A 27985-nucleotide genomic window follows, 5' to 3' on the forward strand; every position below is an offset into this window, starting at 1 on the left:
ACTTGGCTAGTAAGTTGAAAAATGAATGTCAAGCCCTGTTGAGTACAGACTTTATTTTTAAATAGAACACTGTACCTTCATCATCTGATCCTGACACACCAAATGGATTAAAGTCATCCTCATCTTCTGCTACTGAGCTGTTGCCAGACTCTGCTGCACCATCATTCTTGGCATTGTTTTTATGAGCATTGAACAATTCATTCTCACCGTTACTCTTCTGACTTTCGTCTGATTCACTATCAGAACCACTACTCACTGAAATAACAAAAAAAAAAACTTACAGCAACCCAAAAGCAAATGAAAATAAAATAAAACTGTTTTAATCGTACGACCTAAATGTATCTACAAGATACAAGTATCTATCACACTACACTAGAAAAAGTATTTAACAATTATTCCCCGAACGCGTGTTGGATATGAGATGATAGATAGCCAACAAGGTGCGTAGCGCCGAGTTGGCTGTAATCATCTCATATCCAATAAGCACTAGTGGAATATTTGTTTTATTATAAACGCCCCCAAGAAATTATTATTTTGTAAGAAGAAACTGGATTTTTTAGCTCCCTTTTGATTTTAAGCTGACGCATATGCTTACCATATTTGTAGATTATGGTATATTAGCTCAAATACCATAAAGGCTAAGCCAATAAAAAGTCTTGAATTGCATTATCCAATAGTCCAGTTTTTTATAAATATATATATTATAAACAAAAAAAGAGCAAGGATAATTACTGGTATAGTAATAATATGAAAACAGGAGAAAGTGGGGGGCAAGTTTTAAGCAGAACAGAGGTTTCAGCAACACTTATCACATTCCCTGGTCATGCTCAAGTTTCTGGGCTGTGCTTTTTGTAACAAAACTTGTTAGACTGCAAGTCTCATGCTATCAAGGGTAGATAGATTGTTCAGAAGTCTGTATGCAATAAAACAGAGAGACCTTTATCTACAGCTTAAGATGGGGGCAGTTGGTTGAATCAACTTTTTAACTTTTATCAGAGCACACTGACTGATGAAATGGCACATGTGAAATAAGAAAAAAAGAATTAATTTAAACTTACAGTTCCAAAGCCTCTCAAGTGCAGTTTTAGTTCTCTTTGGCTTTGGTGGCTTGGAAACTACAAATTAAAGTGAAAGGAGTACATCATTAATAAATAAGCATAACTTAGGGCAGATTCACAAATATCAACCATTGGTTTACTGGACAATGGATTGAAAGATTCCAAGTTTTCAACCCTGACATAAAAAAAAAAAGGACTATTAGGAGAACTTGTGGATGGGTGAGGGAGAGGGGTATGTGACATGTAATGGTTTATCATCCATTCCAGTAGAACAAAGTTGTTCAAAGCCTACTAGTAGGTTAAGATAACCCAGAGTAAGTGTGAAATCAGAGAAAATTTAGTAATAAATTTTGTCTTCAATTGATGATTGGCTGCTCTAAAAAGAAAGGGAAGATCATCTGGAAAAGGCTTTTAAACAAAGGAATAGAGAAACGAAGATAAAAATTTAACCCCAAGTTCACCCTAATCAGCCTTTTGTACAACTGGGCCCAGGTGGATAAAAAAATTTCTTGTCACTGCATGCTACCAAAACAGTAATAACCTCTGAAGCTTGGGAGGTCTCAAATACTGCAATTTCACAAAACAGGCATTGGCAGCAGATTAAACTACACTGTATGCAGGATTCTAAAATTTATCACATCATCCTACAAAAAAATTACTGAATGAATGGAAAATCCAATCTGAAAGAAAGAACTATTAATAAGAAATTAACCTTTCTGTTTTCTCTTTCGCGGGGTGAGTTGACCAGGTGCTGGGGAGGAAGATCGGTTGAAAAATTTGTCATTGGCATCACTCTCAATGCCAAACATGTCAGCAACTTTTCTTCTGTCTGCTGCTGGGAAATGCTTTTCGATCAAGGCTTGTAATACACCTCTACAAAACACAAATTGTTTGAAAAATAAATTTCCCATAATTGCTAATTTAAAAAGAATGTATCGCAGCTAAAATTAAGAACAAAACTTTCTGCCATAATTGACCACTTAATGCTCAAAACTAGCTCAGATTCTAGGAGACAAATATGGATAAAATTTTACTTTATAGATTGTTCTAGTTTTATTTAAGTGGTCCTGCCTTGGGTGACTGTTTGATAGCGGTGGACGAATACACAAACAGGTTGTTGTCAACCATTGGGACTCAGTGAAGGGTGAACATGACCACTTAATAGAGGTAATTAAGGGGGAAAAATTTTTGGACTATGACAACTGACCCTTCAATACAGGGCAACCGCCTAATGTGGTGCTGCTTAATTCAGGTTTGACTGTATGAAACTTACTTGGCAGTTGAAACAAAGTCACTTAGTTCCCCCCCTGACTCTTCAAGCTGCTCCAGTGTTCTTGCTTCTCCTGTTGACTGCAAACCTACAATGACACACTGCAAAAAGGGGAAAAAGTGCCATGCTATTAGTCAGTTATCATAAACCTTGATGAATGTTAAGAAGTTTTCAGAGAATTAAAATCATAAGCCTGGATACACAAACTTCTCAAGAATCACAAGTTGTTTGATTTTACAGTAAAGAATGAAAGAATGACGAGAACAAAGGACAGTTTAATTCATGTCACGTGTGCAGTGAAACAAAATATACATTAAAAGTTTGTGTGGTTATAAAAGAAAGTTTGAAATTGTTACAGTAACGCAAACTTGATTTAATGGAAACTTGCCTTTCCAGCACGAAGGGCATCTCTGGCGATGCTAACCACATTCCTCACTTTGGATGCAATACACAGGTATTTAAAAAATCTCTACAATTGAAGAAAAAAAAAAATGAATTGAAAAACAGAGGACTTAATGATATTCATCTCACACAAACACAATCTGACAGGAAAAAGCTAGTTCCCAAAGGAGAAAAGTAAAGTCTACAGTAACATGAAGTCACTTTGACTTGTGCTGGTTAGCATTCGGTCAGATTTCCATGATAATTCATTAATTTGTACTTATTCAAACTCCTCATATGAAAGTGGCAAGGCATGAGTAAAGTGTCTTTTAACCAGAAAAGAAAAGAAAAAAACACAATATCCCATACAGAACTTGAACTTAACCCCCTCTAGTCAAAGACCACTGCAGCAGCCTCTATGCCAACAAATCTCCTTCCCATTTTTCAATGTCCCTTACTTTTCCCACATGAGGGAGGTAAGATTGGACACAGTGATTAAAGACAGACACAAGTGAAATGAAACTTGTTGCACTGTAAAGAAACGGCAAACGTCTCTGCACTCAGGAAGGTGTTCTTTAAATATTGATAATATTTATTGCTTAACATTAGATATTAAATATTCAATCTATCACTGACAAGAACCAAAAGTGCATGCTTTACACTTTCCATGACTTGGTTTTAAATTGTATATCCCATACTAGTTAACTGGTTAAGTAAACATTTCAGCACTTTTTCCTTGAACTCCCAAAGAATGACTAGCATGAAAGTTCTCCTTACAGAAATCACCACTGAATAAAGCATTTAGGTGATGAGAATAAAGGATATGATCATCAGCTTCAAAAGGCTTTTAATCCTAACCCCTCAACCCCCACGAGCGACAAAGACATCATTTTTTCTGACATTATCAATACAATATCAAGTGGACAAGCGATGAGAATAAAGAGAAAGATCAACTGGGGGATTATCTGTCTATCCAATGCCAAATTCTCCAAACTAACATCATAACAATTCTATGGAAGACAGTAAGGAGATTTGCTAATGAGATCTTGGGAGTGAAAGGGTTAATTGATGAACAAATTCTCCTGTCAGTGGAGTGAAACTTTGAATTAACAAACCTCTATAAAATTATAATGAAGTCCTTGGTATAACAAACGATACTTCAGCTTCAGCCTGACCAAAGTTACAGTAAAATGTATGCCACAAAACCTCGATATAACAAACCCTTGATGCCAAGGGCTCCGACGAAGGTCTAACGCTCGAAACGTCAGCTTTTGTAATCGTTATGGTGGCCAATTTACCATTTCAACTTTGTTGATATATCCAAATTATTTCGTTACTCCCACCGACGCAGCCCCAAACAGTTTCTTTCGAAACTATCAGCCTTTATCCTTGATATAACAAACCAATTTCTCCAGTTCCTTGGCACTTCATTAAATCAAGGTTCCACACTGACTGTACCACTGGAAATGAAAAAACAACAGTATGGAGAATACCATACCGAGGTTGAGCTTTAAATGTTAATTACCTGATGAGCAGACCAAAACTGACCCCAAATGGTCTTCTTTACTCTACTATCAGCTTCCATGAGATCTGCTGCTTTTTCAAACTTCTCTCTTGCTTCTCTCCACTATGAAAACCACAAGATAGTTTTCATTTAATAAAACAGGTTATTTTTGTAATGCTAGGTATATTTATCAAAATATCAAAATGCAAAAGTTTCCCTAACAAATTCAATCAACTTAGGCAGCAAATTAAACAGCTGGATTTAGATATGGCTATATTACTTTTAAAAGTACAGGAGCAGTGTTGGGTGGAGTTTTAATTCAGACATTGGCTATAACTGGCCAAGTTTTGTGTTAGAAAAGAGTAAATTCCAAAAAATGTAAGTGGCCATCAGGATTCAGGATTTTTATGAAATAGACTGTACCAATGAAGGAAATACTATGAGACTAATTTAATTTAATTTATTAGATTCGCCGACAGGCAGGGACACCGCAACAGCTTACAATTATCATAAGGGGTAAAAATCCACAGCAAAGACCACCAAGTAAAGAGATAAAACAAGCACTAAATATTAGATAAAACATAACTTACAAGTTTGACTGATGCATCGTACATCTCAATGAAGTCTTTGGCAAGTGGTAATTCTTTAATGTCAAAGGTTACTCCAGCAAAGCTAAGTTGGCGTGTCATGTACATGCCACGGAGCTGAGAACAACAAAAATGAAGCAAAAAAAATTTCCTTCACTGCCACAGAACCAAGCAAATATGCTTTATTTCATGGTTTCATACAATTTATCAGTCAGCCCTCCATATACACCAAGTGCACAGAGCTCTAATATAGGAATCAAATGTACTTGTGTATAGTGGTACATGTAAGGTAAGTTAGATTACCTGTACAATGCTGTCTTAGGAAGACAGCATTGTACAGGTAGAATGTCTGCTTGATATCCCTGTCTGCTTGATGTTCACTAGAATATGAAGCAGACAGGGGATGGGAATAAAGAAATATATCAAATAAGGGATTCTTAGTTGACCCAATACCGAATTCTCCAAACTAACATCATAAGATAATTTGGTTTTATCAACTTAGTTGAAATTGAAAATTGACCACCGTAAAGAGTTAAAAGCTCACATTTCGAGCATTAGCCCTTTGTCATAAGACTCGTATGGCAGACAGCAAGGAAAATTACTAAAGATATCTTGGGAGTGAAATGGTTAAGGCTTCTAAGCAACTCTGAAAATTGTTATTAAGAGGATCAATCTCTCTGAGCTTCATTTTCATTGAATTAAAAATGTATTTTCACAATGGCAAGTCTCATTTACATAAAACTCCACAAATCACCTTCATTTCCATAGCTACAATCTCCATTGCACCAACTCCTCTGAAGAAAAAAAAATGCAGTCATTACAACACAATGCAGAACAGAATCAATTAGCAATGACTTCCATTTAATGATATTATAATACTAAAAACAAAAAACAATAATTCAAGACTTAATTATCCAAAATTAGGCTAAAAGTCAGTAAGCTCTTCTTGATTTCTTTAAACTTTGTGCATTTGGTCAGTTTTGATGAAAAATTGTTCTTGATAGTGGCGAAAATTTAAAACAGTTACACTTAGTAAATCATTACAAATGAATAAAGGCTGATAGTTTCTAAAGAAACTGTTTGGGGCTGCGTCGGTGGGGGTAATGAAATAATTTGAATATATCAACAAAGTTGAAATGGTGAATTGGCCACTGTTACGGTTATAAAAGCTGACGTTTCGAGCGTTAGCCCTTAGTCGGAGCGAAGGGCTAACGCTTGAAACGATGAAGGGCTAACGCTCGAAGGGCTAACGCTCGAAACGTCAGCTTTTATAACCGTAACGGTGGCCAATTTACCATTTCAACTTTGTTGATATATTCAAATTATTTAGTAAATCATTGTTGACTTCAATCAAATGGACTACAATTCTTTAATATGTAGCCAGCAAAGGTGAGTGTGTCCAGAAATTTTAACCTTTTCGTAATTCAACCTCAACACAGCATTAATTTTGCATACCTTCTTTCCACAGCTTGAATGAAGTCATTGAATTCTCTGAAAGGTGTTCCTGGTCCCCATATTCCGAGGCGTGACATATATGCCATGTTCTTAGGTTCAGAAGCACCTGAAGACATGAACAAGTAGATCAGAAGCAAAGTACAGTGCTTAAACCTTGAATCACATCCATTGTACTTCTTGCTCATAATATTTTAAAGCTTGCTATGTGGGGTTTGGTATATACGTTGTGGTTCAATTTTATCCTTGGTTCAAATTTTATTTTCCTTTGTTTCAAACTCATTATCATACATTAACATGACTGAGAACAAAGGAAAATAAATTTTTGAACCAAGTATAAAATTGAACTACAACATATACATGGTGAAACAGGCAAGTAACATGCTTGATGACCCCCGTTCCACCTCAAAGACAGTCTCAAGACCATCCTAAGGACGTGGCTCTTCCTTCCCAGTAGAGGAGGTAAGTCAACTGAACAGAGTTATACACCCACAGCTGACATACAGCACAGAAAGTGAGAACTGCTAGCTTCCTTCCCAGATGACCCAGCCACCAAAAAGTGCTCAATCTGTTGCAAACAGATTCACACCCAGATTAAATTCATCAGCCCCTATGGAATTTCACAGGCACTGACCTAACCAATGACGTAATAGTCATCACTGTCACAAACATATCACCACGACAATACTGGTCATGAATCCTTTACAACCTGTTACAAACATTACATGACACTGTATATATTAACGCACCTGTTGCACTACAGTAGATTACCCTGGCTTTAGGAAGTTTGCTCTGAAGTGCCAAGACAGCTAATCCAGTTTTGGTTGGCTTTGAGGAGCCAGTTGGTACCAAGTTTTTGGCCTTGTGGCACTCATCTAACACTATCTAACACAGGACTTAAGGAATTCAGCAATCTATGAGACAAGAGCCCCTTTGTTTAAAAATTTTTAAAAAGTGAGAAAACTAGGATTTATTTAATCACTTTCACCAGAGTGTGGTGAGGGTCGCACAACAGAGCGAGGCTCCAAATTAAGTGCACCCAATATCCCACCCATCCCACCCCGGGGGAGGACATCCATCACACAGTAATCTCGTGTGTGGGAGATTAATGTCTCCTACCCCAACCCCGCAGGAGACGGGACCTCCATTTATTCGTCCCTATCCAAGAAGACTAGAATATCTAACCATTTCTTGATGTTATAGAAAGGTAGCAAATTCTTTTAAATTATTTTAAGACCCTGAGTGTTGGTCCGGCAGGGGCTTGAACCCTCGACCTACCGCACAGCAGTCCAGCGCTCTATCCATTGAGCTAACCGGGAGGTGGTTATACTGCACTGGACCTCTAAGGCCTTGGCAACAAAGTACTTGCTGTACCCTCTCCATACAGAAAATACTGATGGCTTCTATTCTCCTTAAAGTAAGAGCCTCCTTGTTTATCAAGGGATATAGAGCAGGACTCTGCACTGATAAATGGAAGGACCTCAAACATGAAAACTTCAATGGAATGGCACATTTTGTTCTCAAAAAAGAAGCACCTTTCTTCCAGTAACTAAGTGCCAAACAGCTCACAGGAATTCTCTCTTTTGTCATTTAATGATGAAAATGGCTTGTTGTAAAGGATACCACTCCTTCAAAGTCCGAGCCACACCACTGCAGTAGCTGGCTCATTCTTGTATTGTACTTGCCAGAGCCTTGACTCTCTCCAATCAGGGATGAGTAGGTAGAGAATATTACACCCTTTTTAACGCTGCCATTCACTTTGGATGAAATTTTGTTATCATATTTGAACTGCAATAATAATAGATAACCATAAATCAAGGATGACCATGATGCCTCAATATAGCACATTCTCCATATCAATATGCTGTAAAGTGCTTTAAAACACTCTATGAGGGGACTTTGGGCCATTGAGACAGTGTACAATTCCTGAAGAGAAATTTTACAGGTTCCTCCAATTTTGAACTTTTTGGAAACAAGGCCAGACCACAATACAGGGGTTATTTAATGTCCCCTGCAAACTAGCACAGAGTAAACACAGGAGACAGGGCCGATGGTTTATGGTCTTTATCTGAGAGTACTAGGGCATCCAACCATTTGCAGATGTCATAGAAAAGGCAGCACATTATGATCAATTATTTGAAGACCCTGAGTAATGTTTCATCCACTTTGGAACTCTAACCCTTGACCTCCCACACAGCAGTCTAGCACTCTGCAGCCTCAGCTAAACACTTGGTGGCACATCTTACAACTTAAATTTGGGAAACAGTACAAGGACATTGGGCACACAGAGCAATACATAATAGGGTTGAGCTGATTGTTAGAAACCAGAATTTTCAGGTGAGTCAATAGCTGGCAACTAACTTAGTGCCATGACACTACACAACATGTAACACTACCTTGTTAAGAGGGCGCACATGGATGTGACATCCAAGGTCTTTCAGATCCCTATAAAAGTTAAAGCCAAACCCAGTTCTTTAAAAAAAGATATTCTTAGAATAAATTTTATTGTAAGTTATAGTCCTACAAAAATAGTCGAAGATGAGTGACCTCCTTTATCAGTGAGTCTTTCATGACTGCACTTAATAAATCACTAGCTTTCTGTTTATAACCATCTATAAAATCTCAATCAAAAACCATTGGCTCCTATAACTTGATAAGAAATTTTATAAGGAAAGTAATCATATATCTGGTCTTATATCTAGTGAGGGCTTAAATCCAAAACTAAAAAAGATGCCATGCCAGATGTCTTTCCTTCAGAATTACTGCAGTTTCTTCAGTATATGAATATCATAGACAAATTTATTCTTAAAATTAATTACAAATTAGAGCAGTCATTTCACCACAAATCTCACCTGTCAGCATCATATCTTAAATCATTTGATACACTTAACCTGTTGATTAGAGACAGATTAGAGACCTAAATACACAAACTTTTTCATTCAAATACTATAGTTACAGAACATGGAAATTCAAGGAAATGCTGAAAAATACATAACTTGTTATGTTTTTTAATACATTTTATGAATGGTGATGTTTGCCCAGTTGTTACTATCAGATGAAATTGTACCCAACTGCTAATGTGTTGGTATCCTGATTTTGGCTACTATGTGTTTTTGGAAAACACACTCTATGGTCTCAAGATTTGTTGGTTACTGGCTGCCAAAATAATGCAAGTTTGCATGTGCCAACTGTTTCAATTTTAGAAAAGCTCACCTCTCAACTCTACTTGCCTTAGAAGGAATGACAATCTACATGTGAATGGCAGATGTCCATTCCAATACAAAACTACATCTACAGCCACAGCAGTCCAATGGACACCTTATCCTCTGAGTAATTTTTAAATAATAATTATAACAATAAAACACTAAGAAATAGGGATTAAAATTAAATTCAGTCCTTACCAAATGGCCCTTTTCCTTCCAAGCAAATAGTTTTCATAAATGACTCCTATAATTCAACAAAGTGTATTAACAAAAAATTCGTGATAGTCAGCAAACAAAGTTATCCATCAACCCATTAATGGCCGCAGCTTTTGTGGAAAACTGTGTTTTGAAGCTAGTCGAGCAGATTTCGTGTCACTGTTGTGGTTTTAAAAGCTCCAACTTACCAAAAACCCCTTGACAGCTCGTGCACTCGACGGCCTTTCGATCCAAATGCAAAATGGTGGCCTGAAAATCTTGGGCACGCGCAGAGAGCAAAATTTCGACATAGTTTTTGGGTTAAAAAGTCATGCCCCACTTACAACTTTTACTTTTCTCTCTTTCTCCTGCCCTTTTTTCCCCTCTCCTTGCCTGAAGTTTCTCCTCACTTGCTGGAAATTGAGTAGGCTTCATTTTGGTGTAGAGATTTTTCAGAAACTACTCATTATTTTCAAAGCACATGCTCAGAAAGGTAGGTGGGTAATGAGACACGATTTTCGTGCAGATTTTCAGGTCAAAGTGACATGGTTTTTTGGCTATTTCTCCAATCTCCTTCACTCAATTGTGCTCATTCTGGTATCGTCTGTAAGATATTTTCAACCTGTTCGAGTACGTGCTCAAATTCGTGCTCCAGGGTTAAAAGTGATGACGTCACAAGGCGTAGAAAGGGTGTGGGTCCCCATGGGCGCATGTGGGCGCACTGGACGTCAATAGGTTAAAGAAGAGTTACATAGAACAGAAAAAGTTAAATGTTTGCTAACTCACTTTAATAAAAGGCAAAAAAAAGTAGTACCTGCTACTGTTCTTCCCTTTCCAACGCCTGCACCATCACCTGAAAAGTTAATTTATTTGATAAAATTAGAAGGAAAGAGTTTGAATATCAAAGAGATTTTGTTGGGAAATGCACCAATTTAATGACCTGTGTCTGGTGGTCGTGCACTTGTAGTAAGCTGTAACACATTGACTGCTAAGTGTGTATGGTCTAACACTTGAAAATGAAATAATTATTTTTCCAACACTTTAATTATAATACTGCTTCACTATTTTATTCAGCCAAAGTTATCTTTGGATGTCTCAGTATAACCTGTGAGAAGTCACAAGAACCTTCAAAAATAACTTTTTTTGATGACTTTTTTTTTTTCCTCTGGTGATCCATTTCATAATCTTAGGCTGCCAAATGATGACTTTGAAAATAGTTGAGCAAGGAGTCCTGTTATTCCCCCCCCTTTTCTCATCTTTTGTTTACACCACATTTCGTTTTCCAGAACACTGAATTGTCTTGCTAGTTCAAAATTCACATCATAATTGTATTTAATTTTATTAGTGTTTTTATCAAAAGCACAGAACAACAAATTTGTTACCTATCAGAAAGCCAGCTCTCGTCCCATCTGCCAAGAATGTCTCGTGTTGTTGGCAAGCATACACAACAGCTTCCAGTTGTAGAGCAGATAAGTAACAGTTGTCTATAACTTCTTTGGGAAGCATTAGGCGATACCAAATATCAGGGGGTGTCACACTTGACAAAGAACTGAGGAGCACAAGGAAATAAATAATTAACTGGTATAACACATGGATAAAGGGGGTAACTTTCTAAAGAAACTGTGAAACTGCATCAGTAGAAGTAACAAGGGAATTTTGGTTTTATTAACTGAGTTGATAATGTAAATTAGCCTCCGTAAGGAATTTCAAAGCATTAGCCCTTCATCATTTGCTCTGACAAAGCTGAAAAAAACTCTTGGAGATGTGATTTCCAGCATTCTGGGATATATTTGAAAAACATTTTCAGCCAAGAAATGATGTTCGAATCAGTGTTGGGTACAAAAGAAGCAGGTGCAAAATGGTCTCACTGCTTCCTTCTATTGACAACTCTGGATGGAACACATTAAATTCTGTTTCAAAAAAAAGCAAATTTTATTTAGCTAATTATCATGAAACTGAATACAGTATATGGCCAAAAGAGTCAACTTTGACCAACTACTGATAGAGGGAAACTGGGGAGAGTAGATACACTGTAATACGTCCTGGTATACGTTTAAGTTTAAGTTTAGTTTAAGTTTAATTAATTCGCCACAGGAATGGCAGGAGAAAGGAACAGAACTTTCGTTCCAATTGACACCTAACCCCTTTTTCACCCATCCCACCCCGGGGAGGACATCTATCCCACAGTAATCTTGTGTGTGGGAAATTAACGTCTCCTACCCCAACCCTGCAGGAGATGAGACCTCCATTTATCGTCCCTATCCGAGAAGACTAGAAAGTCTAACCATTTGCAGATATTATTACAAAGGAAGCACTTTCTTCTCAGTTAATTAAAGAGCCTGAGTGTTGGTCCGGCTGGATTTGAACTTACGACCTCCCGCACAACAGTCCGTCGCTCAACCAATTGAGCTAACCGGGAGGCCGTTAAATGTGCCACTTTTACTTGGATACCATATGTGCCACTTCTACTTGGATATGCAGAAAACCATGAACACATACATACCGGTAGATGTACATGTATTTTCAAAATGTTATTGTGTTCCAAGAAAAAAGTCAATCAGCCCTTAGACAACTAAACCACAGGTTTCCTTCTGTGTCAAACTTTTTATGATTCGCTGCTACTCTACTGAATTATTGATATGAAATAAAAGTTTTCATGGTTTCCTGTGTCTGCCTGTACTAGAGTTGCTAGTGCACATCTAATTAAGAAGAGCTTTTCAGATACATCCACGCAAAGCAGCATAGATCAATTACCTTGTTTCCACCACTGGATCAGGATGGCGAAGTCCTAAGCGCACTGAAACAGAATGCAAAATTTGGTAAGGTTAATTTGATATATAAAGAATTGATTTATTTCTACAGTCAGAAGAAAAAGTAGTTAATTGGTGAACAGGACTCCCAATCAAAGGTGCAGATCCAAGCCTTTGCTACATCAATAAGTTGTGTTGATTATCTGTGGTCTCAGAAAATTTGACCACATGATTCCGCTTCTGAGAGAACTGCCCTGGCTACCTATTAAATCTCAGCTACATCTCCCTGACACCATACTTGCTGTTAAATGTATGACCGGCTCCGCTCCTACTTCTCTCCTCAAAGTTTCTAACAGGTGGTGAGATAAGTGGTCGCACTACCAGAAGATTCCAACTTCTGCATATACCCTTATATAAAACTAAATCTGGACAAAGGACTTTCTTTTATCGTACAGTAAGTCTATGGAAAAGTTTAGATAATACCCTTAAACTCTGTAATTCTTCTTGTGATTTTAAGCGTAAACTTGGAGCCAATTTACTTGCTGCTTTCCTTTCTCATCGCTCTTAGTTGTAACTTTGGTGAACATTTATTAACATTTTAGCTTCCTTAATTTTTCTATTATACATTTTAGTATTGTAATTTTGTAATTTTTAGATCATTGTCACCAAAAAACCCTCTTTAGGGAGTGTCAATAAAGTTTGTATTACGTATGATGCACGATCCTCGCAGTAGATAGCGCTATTTAAGCAATAGCGAAAATCAGACCTGAAAAAAAAAATCAGGCCTGTACGGGATTCAAACCACTGACCTCTGCGATACTAGTGCAGCGCTCTTACCAATTGAGCTAACAAGCCAACTGGGAGCAGGTCGTTAGGTTGATTCGTAATAAACCCGTGAAAGTGATAAATCAGATACAATGAAATATATGAAGTTCATATATTTTGAACTGCGGTATTAGATACGTATGATGCACGATCCTCGCAGTAGATAGCGCTATTTAAGCAATAGCGAAAATCAGACCTGAAAAAAATCAGGCCTGTACGGGATTCGAACCACTGACCTCTGCGATACTAGTGCAGCGCTCTTACCAATTGAGCTAACAAGCCAACTGGGAGCAGGTCGTTAGGTTGATTAGTGGTTCGAATCCCGTACAGGCCTGATTTTTTTCAGGTCTGATTTTCGCTATTGCTTAAATAGCGCTATCTACTGCAAGGATCGTGCATCATATGTATCTAATACCGCAGTTCAAAATATATGAACTTCATATATTTCATTGTATCTGAAAGTTTGTATTGCATTGTATTGTATTCTTGGGCAAGACACTCAACTATCACAATGCTTCTCTCAACTCATGGGTATAAATGGGTATCAGTTAACTGTCTAGGAAACCTGATCGACCCTTAAACTCCAAAGATCTGACCTTCAATTCTCCCTTCTAGCCCCTTCATGTTTCCTTGTAAAAAAGTTATGAAAATTTGGTGTTCCATCGAAAAAACAAATTCTACTTAATAATTTTGAGTATTCTCATTACCTGTTTGCTGGATGATGTAGGGATATTTTAGGAAGAAGTTATATTTTAAATCACTTTTGGTAGTTAAAGGGTTAAATACCTTTAGTTCACTTAGATCATTGAAAGAGAAATTCAGAATCGTTCTTTTCTGAATTACTCTAAGTTCATATTACTCACATTTACTGGGGACATATTCCGCATACGTGTCTGTTTGTCCTAGTTCTTCCTCTTCGTCTTCTTCATCTTCAGCTTCCTCACTAACAGTATCCTTGTTCTGAAAATGTAGTATTCATATTAAATGAAGATGATTTGAATGATTCACCTAATATGCCATTTCAGATTATCTTGTCTCAATAACAGGGGTTTATTAAAAAATTCCAGATCCCAAGAGCTCCAAACTCTATGCAACAGTTTCTGAATTTGTGTAGTAAGGGTACACTGCTACAAAGCTGCCGTCTGGAGTCATTCTGCAATTTCCTGAGTTACTTCTGGGTTATCCTATTTTCTCATAGAATGTATTGAATAATGAATAAAGGGGATAAGTTTCTAAAGAAACTGTAGTGCTGTGTCAGTAGGGGTAATAATAAAAGTAATTTGGTTTTATCAACTTGTTGATAATGCAAATTGGCCACAGTAAAGGTTTTGAAAACTGATGTTTGGAGCATTAGCCCTTCATAAGAGCTCTGACAAAAGGCTAAAGCTAAAAAAAAACAGCAGCTTTCAAGCCCTTTGCGATGGCCAATTCACATTATTAACTCAGTCGATAAAACCAAATTATTAAATAATGAGGTTGAAATCTGTTTTCAGGGCAACCTTTTTCCAAAAGAAGATCCCCCTCCACCCCTTACCAGACCAGTTTTATAAATGAACCTCGCATGCCTTTTCATTTTCATGCAGGACTTTCTTTTAGATCCTCGTTGAAGTAGCATTGTCGTTTCTCAACGTTGGTGTTTGTTAATGTTTTGTATTTTTTTGTTAAACCCTTTACACCCTGACATTAGTATGCATATTTTCCAAACTGTTCTCTATAAATTTCCTTTGGTACTGATGAGGAGGATGTGTTTAACAATCAAGAGCTTCTTCAGTTGGTGATCATTTCCTTTATTCTCCTGACCTTGATGTGTGATTCAGAGGTGATATTGTAAGGAGAAAATGGATGTCAATCACTCTTAAGGTCAAAGAGTTGTAATGTCCATGCATGTTTTTCTGTTAGATTCTTGTTGTAGCAGTGTTGTTGTTTGTTGATGTTGTTATTATTGTTTTCAGTTTAATGTCCTAATATGGTACGGGAGAGTTCAGTCTGATTTTCTTTTATGCACCCTGGTTAAATAAAGTGTTTGTTCTTGCTACTTATAAGCTGTGACAGGAATGTCTAATGCTGGGTTAATGTAGCAGTAAGCAAACAACAAGGTGAAATTGGGATGCCAAGAAAATCGTGACCAGATAAATAGTACCAAAACTGGGGGATATGTTACGGAGACGGTGAAGTAAATTTTCCATGGAACTTTATCAAAGGTCTATATTGTCTCTTCTATATTGTCTCATAAAATATCAATCCCACAATGCCGATGGCACACACAACTAAAAAACTTGATTGATCAAGAAACGAACTACAACTGGAATATATGAGAAAACCGAAAGCTAAATGAAATGTGAAACCCTTAAGATCAAAGAGCAAATCATAGCCCAGCTGTAATGCAGTTACAGTTAAAATTTGGTTGTCACAAGGTTGCTTAACCTTTTCACTCCCAAACATAATAAGTAATTTCTCTTTTCAATAACAATTCCCTACTGAGCCAAAAAACATCAAGAAGAAAGAGAAATATTAAGTAGGGCATCTTGTTTGATAGAACAACAAATTCTTAGAGCTAAAATTATAGGAAAGTTGTATAACATACATTAAGGAGAATTGACTTCTTGAGAGTGAAAAGGTTGCCACAAAGTTGTTATGACTCAACTTCAATTTGTGACATGGTAGAAACATAGAAGTGTAATGTACCAACTTGTACTAACTTGGTATCAGGCTTGTTAATGCAAGTATATTATAACTCTGTGACATAAATTGCTTAGTGTGCACAAATTATTCCCCTGAGTCGAGCAGTACTGATGATCACAGAAGTCGTAAGTCAAATAGTCAATGTGATATGAACAACAAGAAAATAGCTTACCTCTGCAACATCATTCAAACTAACATCATGGTTTGACCACAGTCGTGAAACATCTCTAGAAAATAAAAATACTCCTTGTCATCTCCAATACTTTATCAAGAGAAGCCACACAAATGAAACCGGAAATATTGGCAGTCGAGCGAAGTGACGAAGTAAGCATAAACAAATCTCGGATTAAAACTGAACTAATTGCAAATCTTTTGAGGAAAACTAACTGACAAGCGCATTGGGAAAATCAGTGATAAGCAAATGACTTGGTTTATCAGCAACTTAAACAATATTGAAAGAAAAATGTGTAGACTCACTTCTTGGTGAGTTCCTTCATCGTAGTGTCGGAAATATTGTTCAGAGAGTTGCTGCTCACTGAGTTACTGCTTCCACTGTTCAACAAATCTAGTAAAATCGGAGCTGTCGAACTCTGCAATCTTGCAACATTTGAGTCCGTGGAAGGCTTTGAAACAGACTGCGGAGTTTGAAGTCTGGGCGGAAGTTGTTGAGGAGTTTGAAAAACTGTTCCACTTGAAGCAACGTTCGGAAAAGTTGGCCGTGGCCCCAAGAAAGTTTGTTGGACTTGAGAAACTTGAACATTTCTTTGGGCATTTATATTATTGGAAGTTACCCTGGTGTTATTTGAACTTGTCAATGCCGTGTAAGGCGAGTCTGGAAAGAAATCTCCGTTTAAATTGAAATTATCAAGGAAATCGAAATCGTCTGGTGTGACATCCGCAACGTCAAGTAGGCTCTGGGACAAAAATGTACCCGGTGGATTTCCAAACAAATCATCTAGATTAAGACCACTCTGTCCTAAGGCTTCTGACAGGAGATCTGCTCCAAAGAGGTCTGGTTCGTTCTCTTCACTCATTTTATGCTCAGGTCAGCGAAAAACGCTGAAGAGAAATGGAAACTCTCTTCAGCAATGACTATGTCCACCATTTTCCGGCATGACTTCGCATTCAGACATGCGCGTCGTGAAGTACTGGTACCCAGAGCCCCTCGACCACCTTCTAACCCAACAAAAATAGCTCGTTGCCTGCTATTTTCACGGAAAAACCGGAAATACTACGCTTTTTTTTTGTCATTCCGAGTAAAGAATTTCATGCACCACTGGTTGAGGGAAGCTTCGATACCTTTCCTTTCTCTTAAAACTCCTGCAACGCTAAGCTACGTGAAGAAAGTTATGAAAATTATGGAAATTATGGATTGGTACCCCTGGCATACACCCTGGTCCGGATGTCGAAGCCCCCTTGGGAGTTCTACGGAATTTAATTCCTTGTCTATATATTTATCTTTTTATTTTTTTTAAAACATTGTTTTCTTAGGCGTTCTGGTTGCTATGGAATCATTCAAATTTGCAGACAATCTATTTTCGCTGAGATCACCGTCTCAAGAACAAGCGGGAAAATGCTGCAGGAGCAGGCGTCAATTTTATTGCAGAAAAAAGTCCCTAAAAAAAACAACAACAAACAAACAGGCCCAAAGAGGAAAGAAAGAGTACTATTCTGTCAAGAAAAGAAAAAACCCTTGGCTAAAGCGACTGGTACTACGATCCACGCTGGCGTCCAGACTTCGAACAAACAAGTCGCCGTCAAACCAAATGTATTTATCATGGGTTACCTAACCCTTTCTTTGGGTTGTTACATGGTATGTTGTCACAATGCTTCATTAGCGGTAGGCTATATATATTCGAGCTGTTGTCATTTATATTCATTCGCGTCATACGACCGTCCCTACGCCCTCAAAATTAAATACTCAGTGACTAGGGATTGTCAGTTTCCCTTTGAAGTAGTTTTTGCATGTACGAACATAGTTTAGATTGTTTTTTAGGGTAGTTGTACTTGCTCTATTTTTTACATTTCCGAGTTTTCATTCCGTTGATGTACCATTCCTATCAATTTGTAGATGAAGGCATAATAAAGAGGGTCGCATACGGCTCGTGTTGACACACCCCAATCATGGTTACCTATTGAATGATAAATGTTTTATATTCGTTTGAGCGGGGTCGTGAATTAGAATATAAAATTTGTCATACATACATTTAAACACGAGGTTTTCTTTTATTTATGCAAGTATCAGTCTTGATATAAAAACATTAACTATCGCCTCCGATCGTAATTTTGGGCGGCTGCCTGTCAATTCGTTTTCTTGCTCCTCAGCACATTTTCCGCTTTCTCCATTTTGCCGCGAGTTTTTCCTTTGCCTTTGGCAACTTCGCCCATTATTGTGTCTTCCTCCTCAACGCTCCACTGTGCGATCGAGATAAAAAAAAAAGGGGGGGGGGTCTCCAATGCGTTGCTTTTTTCCGGGAAATCTTGATCCATCGTCATTGCACCAGGGGATCCTGTTGTTCCATTGGTATGTGGTTTCAGGAGGCGAGAGGCTCTTGGCGTGGCGCGAGTTGGCCTCCAAAAGTAGGGAAGGGGTAGCTGCACACAGGCTAGTAAGAGTTACAATCTGGCATTTGATTTGGGGAGCAATACATCCACTCTGAGCGATTTTATAGGGTATTTAGATTTAACCGATTTTCGTCAATTTTCGCCAAAGCGTTCCAGGAATAATGACAAACAAAAGTGTGTCGGGAAATTTTGATGTCTGAAAATCTGTCCCGTGGCGTCCATTCACAAATCGCATATTTTTAGCTAATCCAACTTAAGATGCCGATATCTAGACAACCAATCAGAATATCGAAAAAGCCAGACACTTTCGTTAATTGATTCCTTGTGAATAAGACTGTGCAGCCATTTTACTTGTGCTGCAGCATCTGATACCCAATGAATTCAATAGAAGAACTCTCGGTCGTTTTACGCTTTGCCGGCTCCTGACACTTCTAAAAAGAAAAACTCGTTAAAATTTTTTTTTCGGTAAACTGCATTTACTGAACTATCTTCTTCCCAGTTTGCTGGGAATTTAGTGAAACTGGCGCGCGTACGAATTTTTTCCCGAAGGACGCCCGCGAAGGTGGGAAATAACCGTAATACCATTAGATCTATTCATAGATTTATTGTAAGAAATAGACAACTTTTTTGAGAGACATGTTTCGGCATGCTTATGCCATCTTCAATCAGTGAGTAACAGAATATGCGCAAATCTGTTTTCCGAGACATCAGCGAGAAAAAAATGAGATGGCAACCAGTCTGGAGATTTCTTCTGTCAAAAAAAATCTAATTTGAAAAAGAACAAGAGTACATTCACAATGTGGTTGTCAAGGGAAGGAGACTTGTTTCCATCTAGAACTAAAAATAACTTAAAAAGGAGTTGACATGTCCTAGTAGACTGTTTCTCTCGGTCTTTCCACGTTCTCTTCAGTCTATCTGGTTTTGTCCTTATAACATGGGTCATGAAAACTAAAGAAGCTCTTGATTGTCAAGCAGTTTCTCCTTGCCAGCACCTAAGGAAATATGTAGAGAACAATACGGATCATATCATACTTACGCTAGGGTGTACCATCTCTAAATCTAATTCTTATTTCATGACTCCGTGCATGTAAATGTAATTTCACTTTCAGTTCCATTTTCCTAGCTTTTACCAACCAATATCAGGATGGCCATAAGAATAAAAAAATTCTGAAGTAACTATAAAACTACCAGATCACCCAATCCGAAAGCCATAGCCTTTTTATTACCGATACCACAAAATGAATTCTTGTCACTGTCTTCCATATATTTCTAATCATATCAGTCATGAGAATTTAGTGTTACAGGTAAATCATACATTTTCCTCTTCTGACATACGGTACTTAATACTGTTTGATATTTGACCCGTACACTCCCCAAGATCTCATTAGCAATTCTCCTAACTGTCTGCCTTACAGCTCTTATGATATTAATTCTGAGAATTTGGTATTGGGTCAACTACTAGTCCCCTAGTTTATACCTGTCTTTATTATATGGCTGTGTCTCACAAGGACTGGGAACAACCGAATTCACAAATTTGATTAGCTGAAATCAATATTGAAAGCAGTCTAGATTTTCCCATCCAGACTGGCATCTAGACCGGTTTGGAAAAAAAAGGCACAAAGGATTTAAAAAATTGGCATATAAGACACAGCCATATAAAAAACATCTTATTAACCGAGCTAGGTCGGTCTGTATGGGAGAATCTTGACCTGGGTCACTGGTACAGACCTCTCTGCTTTCAGTCTGTGCTGGCGACCTCGGTCAAGATTCTCCCATGCAGACCTCCTGCTCGGTTAATAAGACCTAAATATTCTTATCACCTGTCTGCTCGAAATTGTGTTGACACTGTAGAGAGAAATTCTGTCGTGGTCACTGATGGGAGTTTTGTGATATTGAAAGAGTGGTGTATAAGATACCCTTAGGAGCGACGGTCTAAGAAAAAATTAGGAATCTTAAACCTATAACTCCCAGAAGTGATTAACATAAAACTTCTCCCTATAATGTCCATATATTACCCAGCAAATAGGTTATGAGAATACTCCAACTTATCAGGTAGTTTTTACCTTGATTGAACAGCAAATTCTTGAAACCAATTTACAAGGAAATGTGTAGCAGCTAGAGTGGAGAAATAACAATCAGATCTTGGGGAGTTAAATGGTTAAACTTGACAATCACTTTCCTTCCTTGATAATCTTAAATGCAGTGGAACTATTTTCCCAGTAAAAGACAAATGCATTTTAAAGGAACTATTGTCTGATAGAACAAGTGATCAAAAAAACAAATTTTCTCTCAAGAAAACCTTCAGATATCACCTCAATGAATCTTTGAGCTTGTAATGCAAGGTGCAATTCTTTCCCACACTTTTTATGATTCAATTTGCAGCTCAGAGGTATTTAAACCTATGCTTCAAAAAAATTAATCCCCAATGAATACAGGGGAATTATGACAGTTGGTAAAAACTACTAACATTAAAATTTATTGTGATGTTCCACATAGATCAGTGATATCCTTTTAATCAATGTGTGGGTTACTGATTTCTGCTTTCTCCTTAAAGCATCACCCTTAAATCAAATGTAAAGGTCATGAGAATTAGGTAAATGATCACCAATTTAAGAAGCTCCTGATTGTCAATCAAATTCTCCATGTCAATACCATACAAAATGTAAACAGAACAGTATGGAGAATATGAATGTTTGGGTGCACAGGGTTTTAAAAAGCTCTTTACTGAATCATTTTCTTTTTTGGATCATAATTGTATCGCTTAAACTCCAGTGTTACTTTGATAGGTTTTGCCACTTGCTCTGAAGAATTTGTTTCCTCATTTGGAGTTTCGGACGTGGTTCCTTTATTTTTCCCACCACCTTTTTTCTTTCCACCAGAAGAAAGTTTCGAAACAGTATCAGGAGACAAGCCTGTAGCAATTCTGATCTTGACCTTACCACTTTGACCAAAACCACCTTCAATCATTCCTTGTTCCCCAGTCGACAGGGTCACTTTCATACCCACAAAATTCTGAATGTTTGTTTCTTTCTTAAACAAAGAATGAGCAATGACAGAATATTCATCTGCCATTCTCTCAACAACACCTTGCTTCGCCTTGATCTTGTAAATCTTAAGTTGAGGTAAGAGGGTTTCCTTAAAGTTCTTCTCAGTCACTGGGAGTAATAATCTTCCATGAAAAGCTATTCTGCAGACGTTAAGATGAATATCAGAATCAAGACGTGAGCCAATCACAAGAGAATGTTCTGGGCATGTCACAGGTTTTTCAAACTCAATGAAAAGCCACTGATGATGTGAAACAGGCTTGGTTTCTGGACCTGAATTTTCACTACCACCTGTGCTTAAACTTTTCTTTGACTGATCTACTACATCTTCTTGAAAGACGTACTCTCTAGAGATATCAAAGGCTTCTTGTACAGTGGGATCCATTGATTGGCCAGGAGGAAGGCCAAACACTTGTAGTGTACCCATCACAGTTTCATGACCAATTGTTATGTGAAACTTTGATTTTGAAGTGATGGTTCCTTTGTAGTATGATATTGGTTTAACTGAAACAACTGCAGCAAAAACAGTGGGTACTGTGCTAGGACTACAAACTAGGCCTCTCTCCAACAGCTTTGGATCAAATTGGGTGACGCAGATGCCCACTCTATCACCTTGTGAAGCTTCTGTGACAGGAGCCTTGAACATTTGCATGGATTTGACCTTCTTGGTGATCTTGAGAGAGGGGATCTCAATTGTATCATTAACTTTGAGACTTCCACTAAGAATAGTACCTGTCATCACGGTGCCTTGACCGCGAATGGAGAAGCAGTGGTCAACAGCAAATACCAGTGGTCCAGAAGGATCTCTGTTAGGAAGGTATGACAAGGATGAGAGTAAATCAACTAGCATCTGTGTTCCAACAGGTTCAAAATCTGGGGAGTCAGGTCCGCCAGGCTTAGCTGAGACTGGTAAAATTGGAGAACCTGCAAACTTGGTGCTTTCCAATGTCTTGGTAAGCTTCTTGGTCATCTGAAAAAAAAAGGATAAACCTTTAACTATGGCTAGCGATTTACATGCATCTTCTCCAGACAATTTAAATGTAATATCTCAGCCATAGATAATGAGAATAGATACCACAGAAGCTTAACCCTTTAACACTTAGAGTGACTAATATCTAATTTTTCCTAACAACATCACCCCTTAATCCAAAATTTAGGCCATGGAAAAAAAGGAAATTATCTCTAACTAAAGAAGGTCTTGATTGTTAAACACATTCTCCTCATCGGCACCTTCGAATATGTATAGAGAACAGTATGGAGAATATGCATGCTGTTGTTAGGGCATAAGAAGGCTCTGACCTTGATTGAGCACCCAATTCTCTGAACTGAATTTAAAAGGAAATGACAATCATCAAGAAGGGAGGAGCATGAATAAGACCATGAAAGTTAACCCTTTTGCTCCCAAAAGTGATTAACATGTAACTTCTCCTTATTACATCCATACATTACCTAGCAAACAGGTAGTGAGAATACTCAAGCTTATCAGGTTCAAGTTATCTTGATTGAACACCAAATTCTCATAACCATTTTACAAGGATAAAGGCTGATAGTTTCGAAAGAAACTGTTTGGGGCTGCGTCGGTGGGAGTAACGAAATAATTTGGATATATCAACAAAGTTGAAATGGTAAATTGGCCACCGTAATGATTACAAAAGCTGACATTTCGAGCGTTAGCTCTTCGTCGGAGTGAGTAGAGGAATTGTGGGTTGTGTGTGCTTTTAAAGGCAGAAAATGGAGCTACTTTATTGGTGGGTGCATGGCAACGAGAAAAACATGAATAAATTAGTGGAATGAAAAGCGTTCATTGATCCCTGTGGGATTTAGACTGCCGGTTTGAAAGATGAGCTTTTGTTCAAGATTTTTACGGCTTTCCGTGCCACCTAAGTGCAAGGAAAGACCGCAGATTGCCATGTGTTGCTTAGAATGATTAGGTAAATTAAAATGTCTAGCGACTGGTTTCGATGTGTCCTTGTCATTCCTTTCCACGTCTCGAAGGTGTTCTCGGAATCGGTCACCTAGTCTTCTGCCTGTTTCGCCGATGTATATCTTTTTGCAATAAGTGCAAGTTATGCAATAGATTACATTAGCGGAGGTGCATGTGAAGTGATCGGTGATCTTAATAGATCGTTTAGGTCCCGATATTTTATTAGTGTTGTGAATGAAAGGACACGTTTTTCATCGTGCACGAGCGCATTTAAAAGTGCCTGGTTGCTCATTAGTCTGAAAAGAACTTCTGACCAAAAAATTGCCTAAGTTTTTGTCGCGTTTGAATGAAATACAACGGGTCCAAACCTGAACTCTACGGTCGCTACATCGACGACTGTATCGGCGCTACCTCCTCTACCAGAGAGGAGCTCACTCAATTCATAACTGCAGTCAATTCTTTTCACCCGGCTCTGAAATATACTTGGGAAATTTCTGACAATTCTTTATCCTTCTTAGACGTCAAAGTTTTAATTGAAGGTAACGGTTTATGCACTAGTGTGTATTACAAACCTACAGACTCGCATAATTACTTGTTATATTCGTCTTCTCATCCATCTCACGTTAAGAATTCCATTCCTTTTTCTCAGTTTCTAGGACTTCGTCGTTTATGTAGTAATGAGTCTGATTTTCACCACAAATCAGAGTCAATGTGCCAGTTCTTCGATAAACGTGGTTACCCTGTTTCCGTCGTTCAAGCGGGTTACCACCGCGCTCAACTTATTGATCGACATTCAGCACTACAAACGTCGCATAAGGAAGATTCCGACCGCATTCCATTCACTCTCACGTTTCACCCTCACAACCACTCAGTTAAATCCATCATTCTTAAAAACTTTAAATTACTTCAAAACGATCCAGAGACAGGCACTATCTTTTCGCAGCCTCCGCTCATTTCATTCAAACGCGACAAAAACTTAGGCAATTTTTTGGTCAGAAGTTCTTTTCAGACTAATGAGCAACCAGGCACTTTTAAATGCGCTCGTGCATAATGCAAAACGTGTCCTTTCATTCACAACACTGATAAAATATCGGGACCTAAATGATCCATTAAGATCACCAGTCACTTCACGTGCACCTCCGCTAATGTAATCTATTGCATAACTTGCACTTATTGCAAAAAGATATACATCGGCGAAACAGGCAGAAGACTGGGTGACCGATTCCGAGAACACCTTCGAGACATGGAAAGGAATGACAAGGACACATCGAAACCAGTCGCTAGACATTTTAATTTACCTAATCATTCTAAGCAGCATATGGCTATCTGCGGTCTTTCCTTGCACTTAGGTGGCACGGAAAGCCGTAAAAATCTTGAACAAAAGCTCATCTTTCAAACCGGCAGTCTAAATCCCACAGGGATCAATGAACGCTTTTCATTCCACTAATTTATTCATGTTTTTTTCGTTGCCATGCACCCACCAATAACGTAGCTCCATTTTCTGCCTTTAAAAGCACACACAACCCACAATTCCTCTATTCGCTCCGACGAAGGGCTAACGCTTGAAACGTCAGCTTTTGTAATCATTACGGTGGCCAATTTACCTTTTCAACTTTGTTGATATATCCATTTTACAAGGAAGTGTGTAAGAGCTAGAGGGGAGAATCAACAGTCAGATCTTGGTAGTTAAAGGGTTAACCTTTGACACCTCCTGCATCAGCATCAGCATGAATCTTCTCCACACTGATCAGGGACTGCGAAGGGGGAGGAGCCAGTAGGGCCGCGGTCCCACCACTTTTTTGCGCCCCGCCCCCACTTTTTGCGCTAAAAAGAAAAAGAATTACTATAATTTTATTCCTTTTTTCGATTTTCAAAATAAAAAAATTATTTTCAATTATCAGCCCTCCCACTTTACACCTTGCTCCGCGGTCCCTGCTGATTTTGATATATTTTCATAAGTGCTGTCAAAGACAATTTGTTTAATGGGAATTCGTGTTACCCAACTCTGTTTGTAATTATATAGGTGATTAACAAATTCGACTACCATTTTGCGATCATACAATTTTGATTAACACTTGCATGCAGCTACCACCTAAATTGAACCCCAAATTCAGTCCTATTACCATTATATGTCACATTAACCACCTTCAGATCATTTTGTCATAATAGACATTCAATAACTTTACGATAAATATAAATAATTATTCATTGAATCGATCAGGTTTGTTTGCCTAGTATACAGAAGCTACATGTCAATCAATATTGAAATTATAAGGCTAAAAAGTTCCTGTTTTTCCACTGGGCATAACTTTTTTTTAATGAATGGGGATCCTTAACAACCTGAAGCTTGTCCCTTGGGTGCACAAAGGACAAGCTTTCACTCCCAAGATCTCAATAGTAATTCTTCTTTCTTTTTGCCATACAATTCTAATGTTACTTAAAAGAATTCGGTGGTGGATCAACTAATAATCCACTGATTGATATTTTTCTTTATTCTCATCACTTGTCTGCTTGATATTATATTTTAGTATATACTAAAACAGTGGATGGCGTTGAAGGTGCGCTCTGATTGGCTAGTCAAACTCCAAATATCCTTTGCTATTTACCTCCGAGCAACTCGGGGAAAAAATGGTGTCCGGTTTGCATCCGTGACAAGTGAAGAAATCACAAACTAATTTTGGTGGTGTATATTATCTCACTGTTTTAGTACATACTAAAACAACTATTTACCTCAGTGTTGGTGGTTAGCGGTTGATATTTACCTCCCCGCTTCGCGGCTCAGTAAATGTCCACCACTAACCACCTCCACTTTAGTGAATAGTTGTTAATTATTATATGGCTGTGTCTCACAAGGACTGGGAACTACCAAATTCAGGAATTTGATTGGCTGAAATCAATATTGAAAGCGGTCTAGATTTTCCCATCTAGACCAGCATCTAGACCGGTCTAGAAAAAAAAGGTACAAAGAATATAAAAAAATTGGCATATAAGACACAGCCATATAATAAACATCTTATTAACTGAGCTACGTCAGTCTGTATGGGAGAATCTTGACCTCAGTCGCTGGTACTGACCTCTTTGAGTTCATTCTGTACTGGCGACCTTGGGCAAGATTCTCCCATACAGACCTCACGCTCGGTTAATAAGAACTAGTAAAGAGAAATTCTGTCTTGGTCACTCACAGTTAAAGTGCACCTACACCCAAAAAATTTTTTTCGCTTAACGAAGTAAGCTTATTTTTTTGAGTATTTCTGCGCAAAAATTTTTTTATTTGCTCAAATCTTCAATTTTCTATGCCCAGTCAAAATACGGAAAATCGGCCGCCATCTTGCCCCACGACCGAGTTTAAAGAGGAATGGCTCTAGTGGGTAATGTGACGTCAAATCAAGAACACGAAAGTCTGCATTTCACACATTTTCACTTGTTTGGGAAGGTTGTAGTCGATAATTGTCCGAAAATATGCCGACTAAGTGTGTTGTAGAAGGATGTAGCAACGTGCGAAATTTGCAAGAGGGTATCGCGCTTCATACATTCTTCATACAACACACCTAGTCGGCATATTTCGGACAATATCGACGACAATCTTCCCAAACAAGTGAAAATGTGTGAGATGCAGACTTTCGTGTTCTCGATTTGACGTCACCTTACCCGCTAGAGCCATTCTTCTTTAAACTCGGTCGTGGGGCAAGATGGCGGCCGATTTTCCGTATTTTGACTGGGCATAGAAAATTAAAGATTTGAGCAAATTAAAAAACTTTTGCAGAGAAATACTCCAAAAAATAAGCTTATTTCGTTAAGCGAAAAAAAAAATTTGGGTTTAGGTGCACTTTAAAGGTTTAAAGGAGTCCTTACCTAGATCGAAAACATCGACTTGTTTCCCGCGTGTTCGTTCAGTAAATAAAAACGAGGAATTAAACAGATTCCTGGAGCAAAAACTTACCTTTTCGATTAAAGCTTGTTTTTTATCTTCTTTTAACAAGTCAGTCTTGTTCAACACAACGATCATCTTCTCGCATAGTATTTCTCCAATCACAAGACACTCGGCGGTCTGGGTCTGCATTCCCTTGGTAACATCGACAACAAGCATCATCATATCGATAATCTGAGCACCTCCGATGATTGTCCGGATCAGAGAGGCATGGCCCGGGCAATCGACGAGGGTAAACTGAAGGATGTCGAATCCGTGCTCCTTTAGGTGCTCGGGGATTGGTACTTGGAACGAGGAAAAGCCGAGGTCCAGAGTTATGCCGCGTTCCTTACTTTGAGGGTTTTTATCAAATGAGGCTGTGGATGCAGTGGAGCTTAAAGCTTTCGCAAGTGATGTTTTTCCACTGTCGATATGGCCAAGAACTCCGATATTGAAGTTCAAGATCTTTTTAGTAGCCATCGTGAAATCAGCTGGCACGTCGTTCTCATCAGGCCAATTACTATGTCATGTAAAACTAAATTAGTGTCTCAATCTATTTTCCCACACTTCCTTGCAACCCACAACTGCGACGAATCAGAGTGCAAACTCTGTAAAGGGTCCGGGCGGGGGGGGGGAAG

The 27985-nt window shown here is 38.2% G+C and overlaps 2 protein-coding genes across 4 annotated transcripts in view; both read right to left on the reverse strand.

Moving 5' to 3' along the window:
- The window catches only part of LOC111333007 (protein strawberry notch homolog 1), a 29042-nt gene extending 12004 nt beyond the window's left edge, over positions 1-17038 (reverse strand). The window contains exons 1-20 of the mRNA XM_088743847.1: positions 16385-17038; positions 16080-16134; positions 14089-14185; positions 12405-12447; positions 11033-11199; positions 10465-10503; positions 9654-9699; positions 9105-9143; positions 8649-8697; positions 7876-8040; positions 7002-7137; positions 6256-6361; positions 5555-5594; positions 4804-4917; positions 4235-4336; positions 2717-2797; positions 2332-2429; positions 1771-1931; positions 1059-1115; positions 76-255 (exon numbers count right to left, since the gene is read on the reverse strand). Of these exons, the coding sequence (XP_088599973.1) occupies positions 76-255; positions 1059-1115; positions 1771-1931; positions 2332-2429; positions 2717-2797; positions 4235-4336; positions 4804-4917; positions 5555-5594; positions 6256-6361; positions 7002-7137; positions 7876-8040; positions 8649-8697; positions 9105-9143; positions 9654-9699; positions 10465-10503; positions 11033-11199; positions 12405-12447; positions 14089-14185; positions 16080-16134; positions 16385-16941 (2332 nt within the window). The 5' untranslated portion in view covers positions 16942-17038. The remainder of the gene's footprint in view (positions 1-75; positions 256-1058; positions 1116-1770; positions 1932-2331; positions 2430-2716; positions 2798-4234; positions 4337-4803; positions 4918-5554; positions 5595-6255; positions 6362-7001; positions 7138-7875; positions 8041-8648; positions 8698-9104; positions 9144-9653; positions 9700-10464; positions 10504-11032; positions 11200-12404; positions 12448-14088; positions 14186-16079; positions 16135-16384) is intronic.
- Positions 17039-19056: 2018 nt separating this feature from the next.
- LOC111333031 (selenocysteine-specific elongation factor) lies at positions 19057-27883 on the reverse strand. Of its 3 annotated transcripts, XM_088743272.1 has the most exons (4): positions 27381-27883; positions 21412-22486; positions 20536-20587; positions 19057-19464 (listed from the first exon to the last, which is right to left on the reverse strand). In XM_088743272.1, exons 1-4 carry the CDS (start codon positions 27825-27827, stop codon positions 19440-19442), a joined length of 1599 nt encoding a protein of 532 aa, XP_088599398.1. In that variant the 5' UTR covers positions 27828-27883; the 3' UTR covers positions 19057-19439. The 3 variants fall into 3 exon arrangements, 2 of the variants coding, with proteins under 2 accessions (XP_088599398.1, XP_088599399.1); XR_015994687.1 differs by having other exon boundaries at positions 20536-22486; positions 27381-27878; XM_088743273.1 differs by lacking the exon at positions 19057-19464 and adding an exon at positions 25140-25264 and having other exon boundaries at positions 19673-22486; positions 27381-27519.
- Between the last annotated feature and the right edge of the window lie 102 nt (positions 27884-27985).

Source organism: Stylophora pistillata, chromosome 13, assembly GCF_964205215.1.
Source record: "Stylophora pistillata chromosome 13, jaStyPist1.2, whole genome shotgun sequence".
In the NCBI taxonomy this organism is placed as follows: Eukaryota; Metazoa; Cnidaria; class Anthozoa; order Scleractinia; family Pocilloporidae; genus Stylophora; species Stylophora pistillata.

Bases quoted from the DNA above. Each gene is read 5' to 3' on its own strand.
- LOC111333031 (XM_088743272.1), bottom strand. From the start codon at position 27,827: ATGGCTACTAAAAAGATCTTGAACTTCAATATCGGAGTTCTTGGCCAT. The intron at 20,588-21,411 runs GTAAGGTCAAGA...TCTCCACTCTAG, and splicing joins AGGTGGTTTTGGTCAAAGTG to CTGCTACACATTTCCTTGTA. The intron at 19,465-20,535 runs GTAAAAACTACC...ATATTTCCTTAG, and splicing joins GAATTTGCTGTTCAATCAAG to GTGCTGGCAAGGAGAAACTG.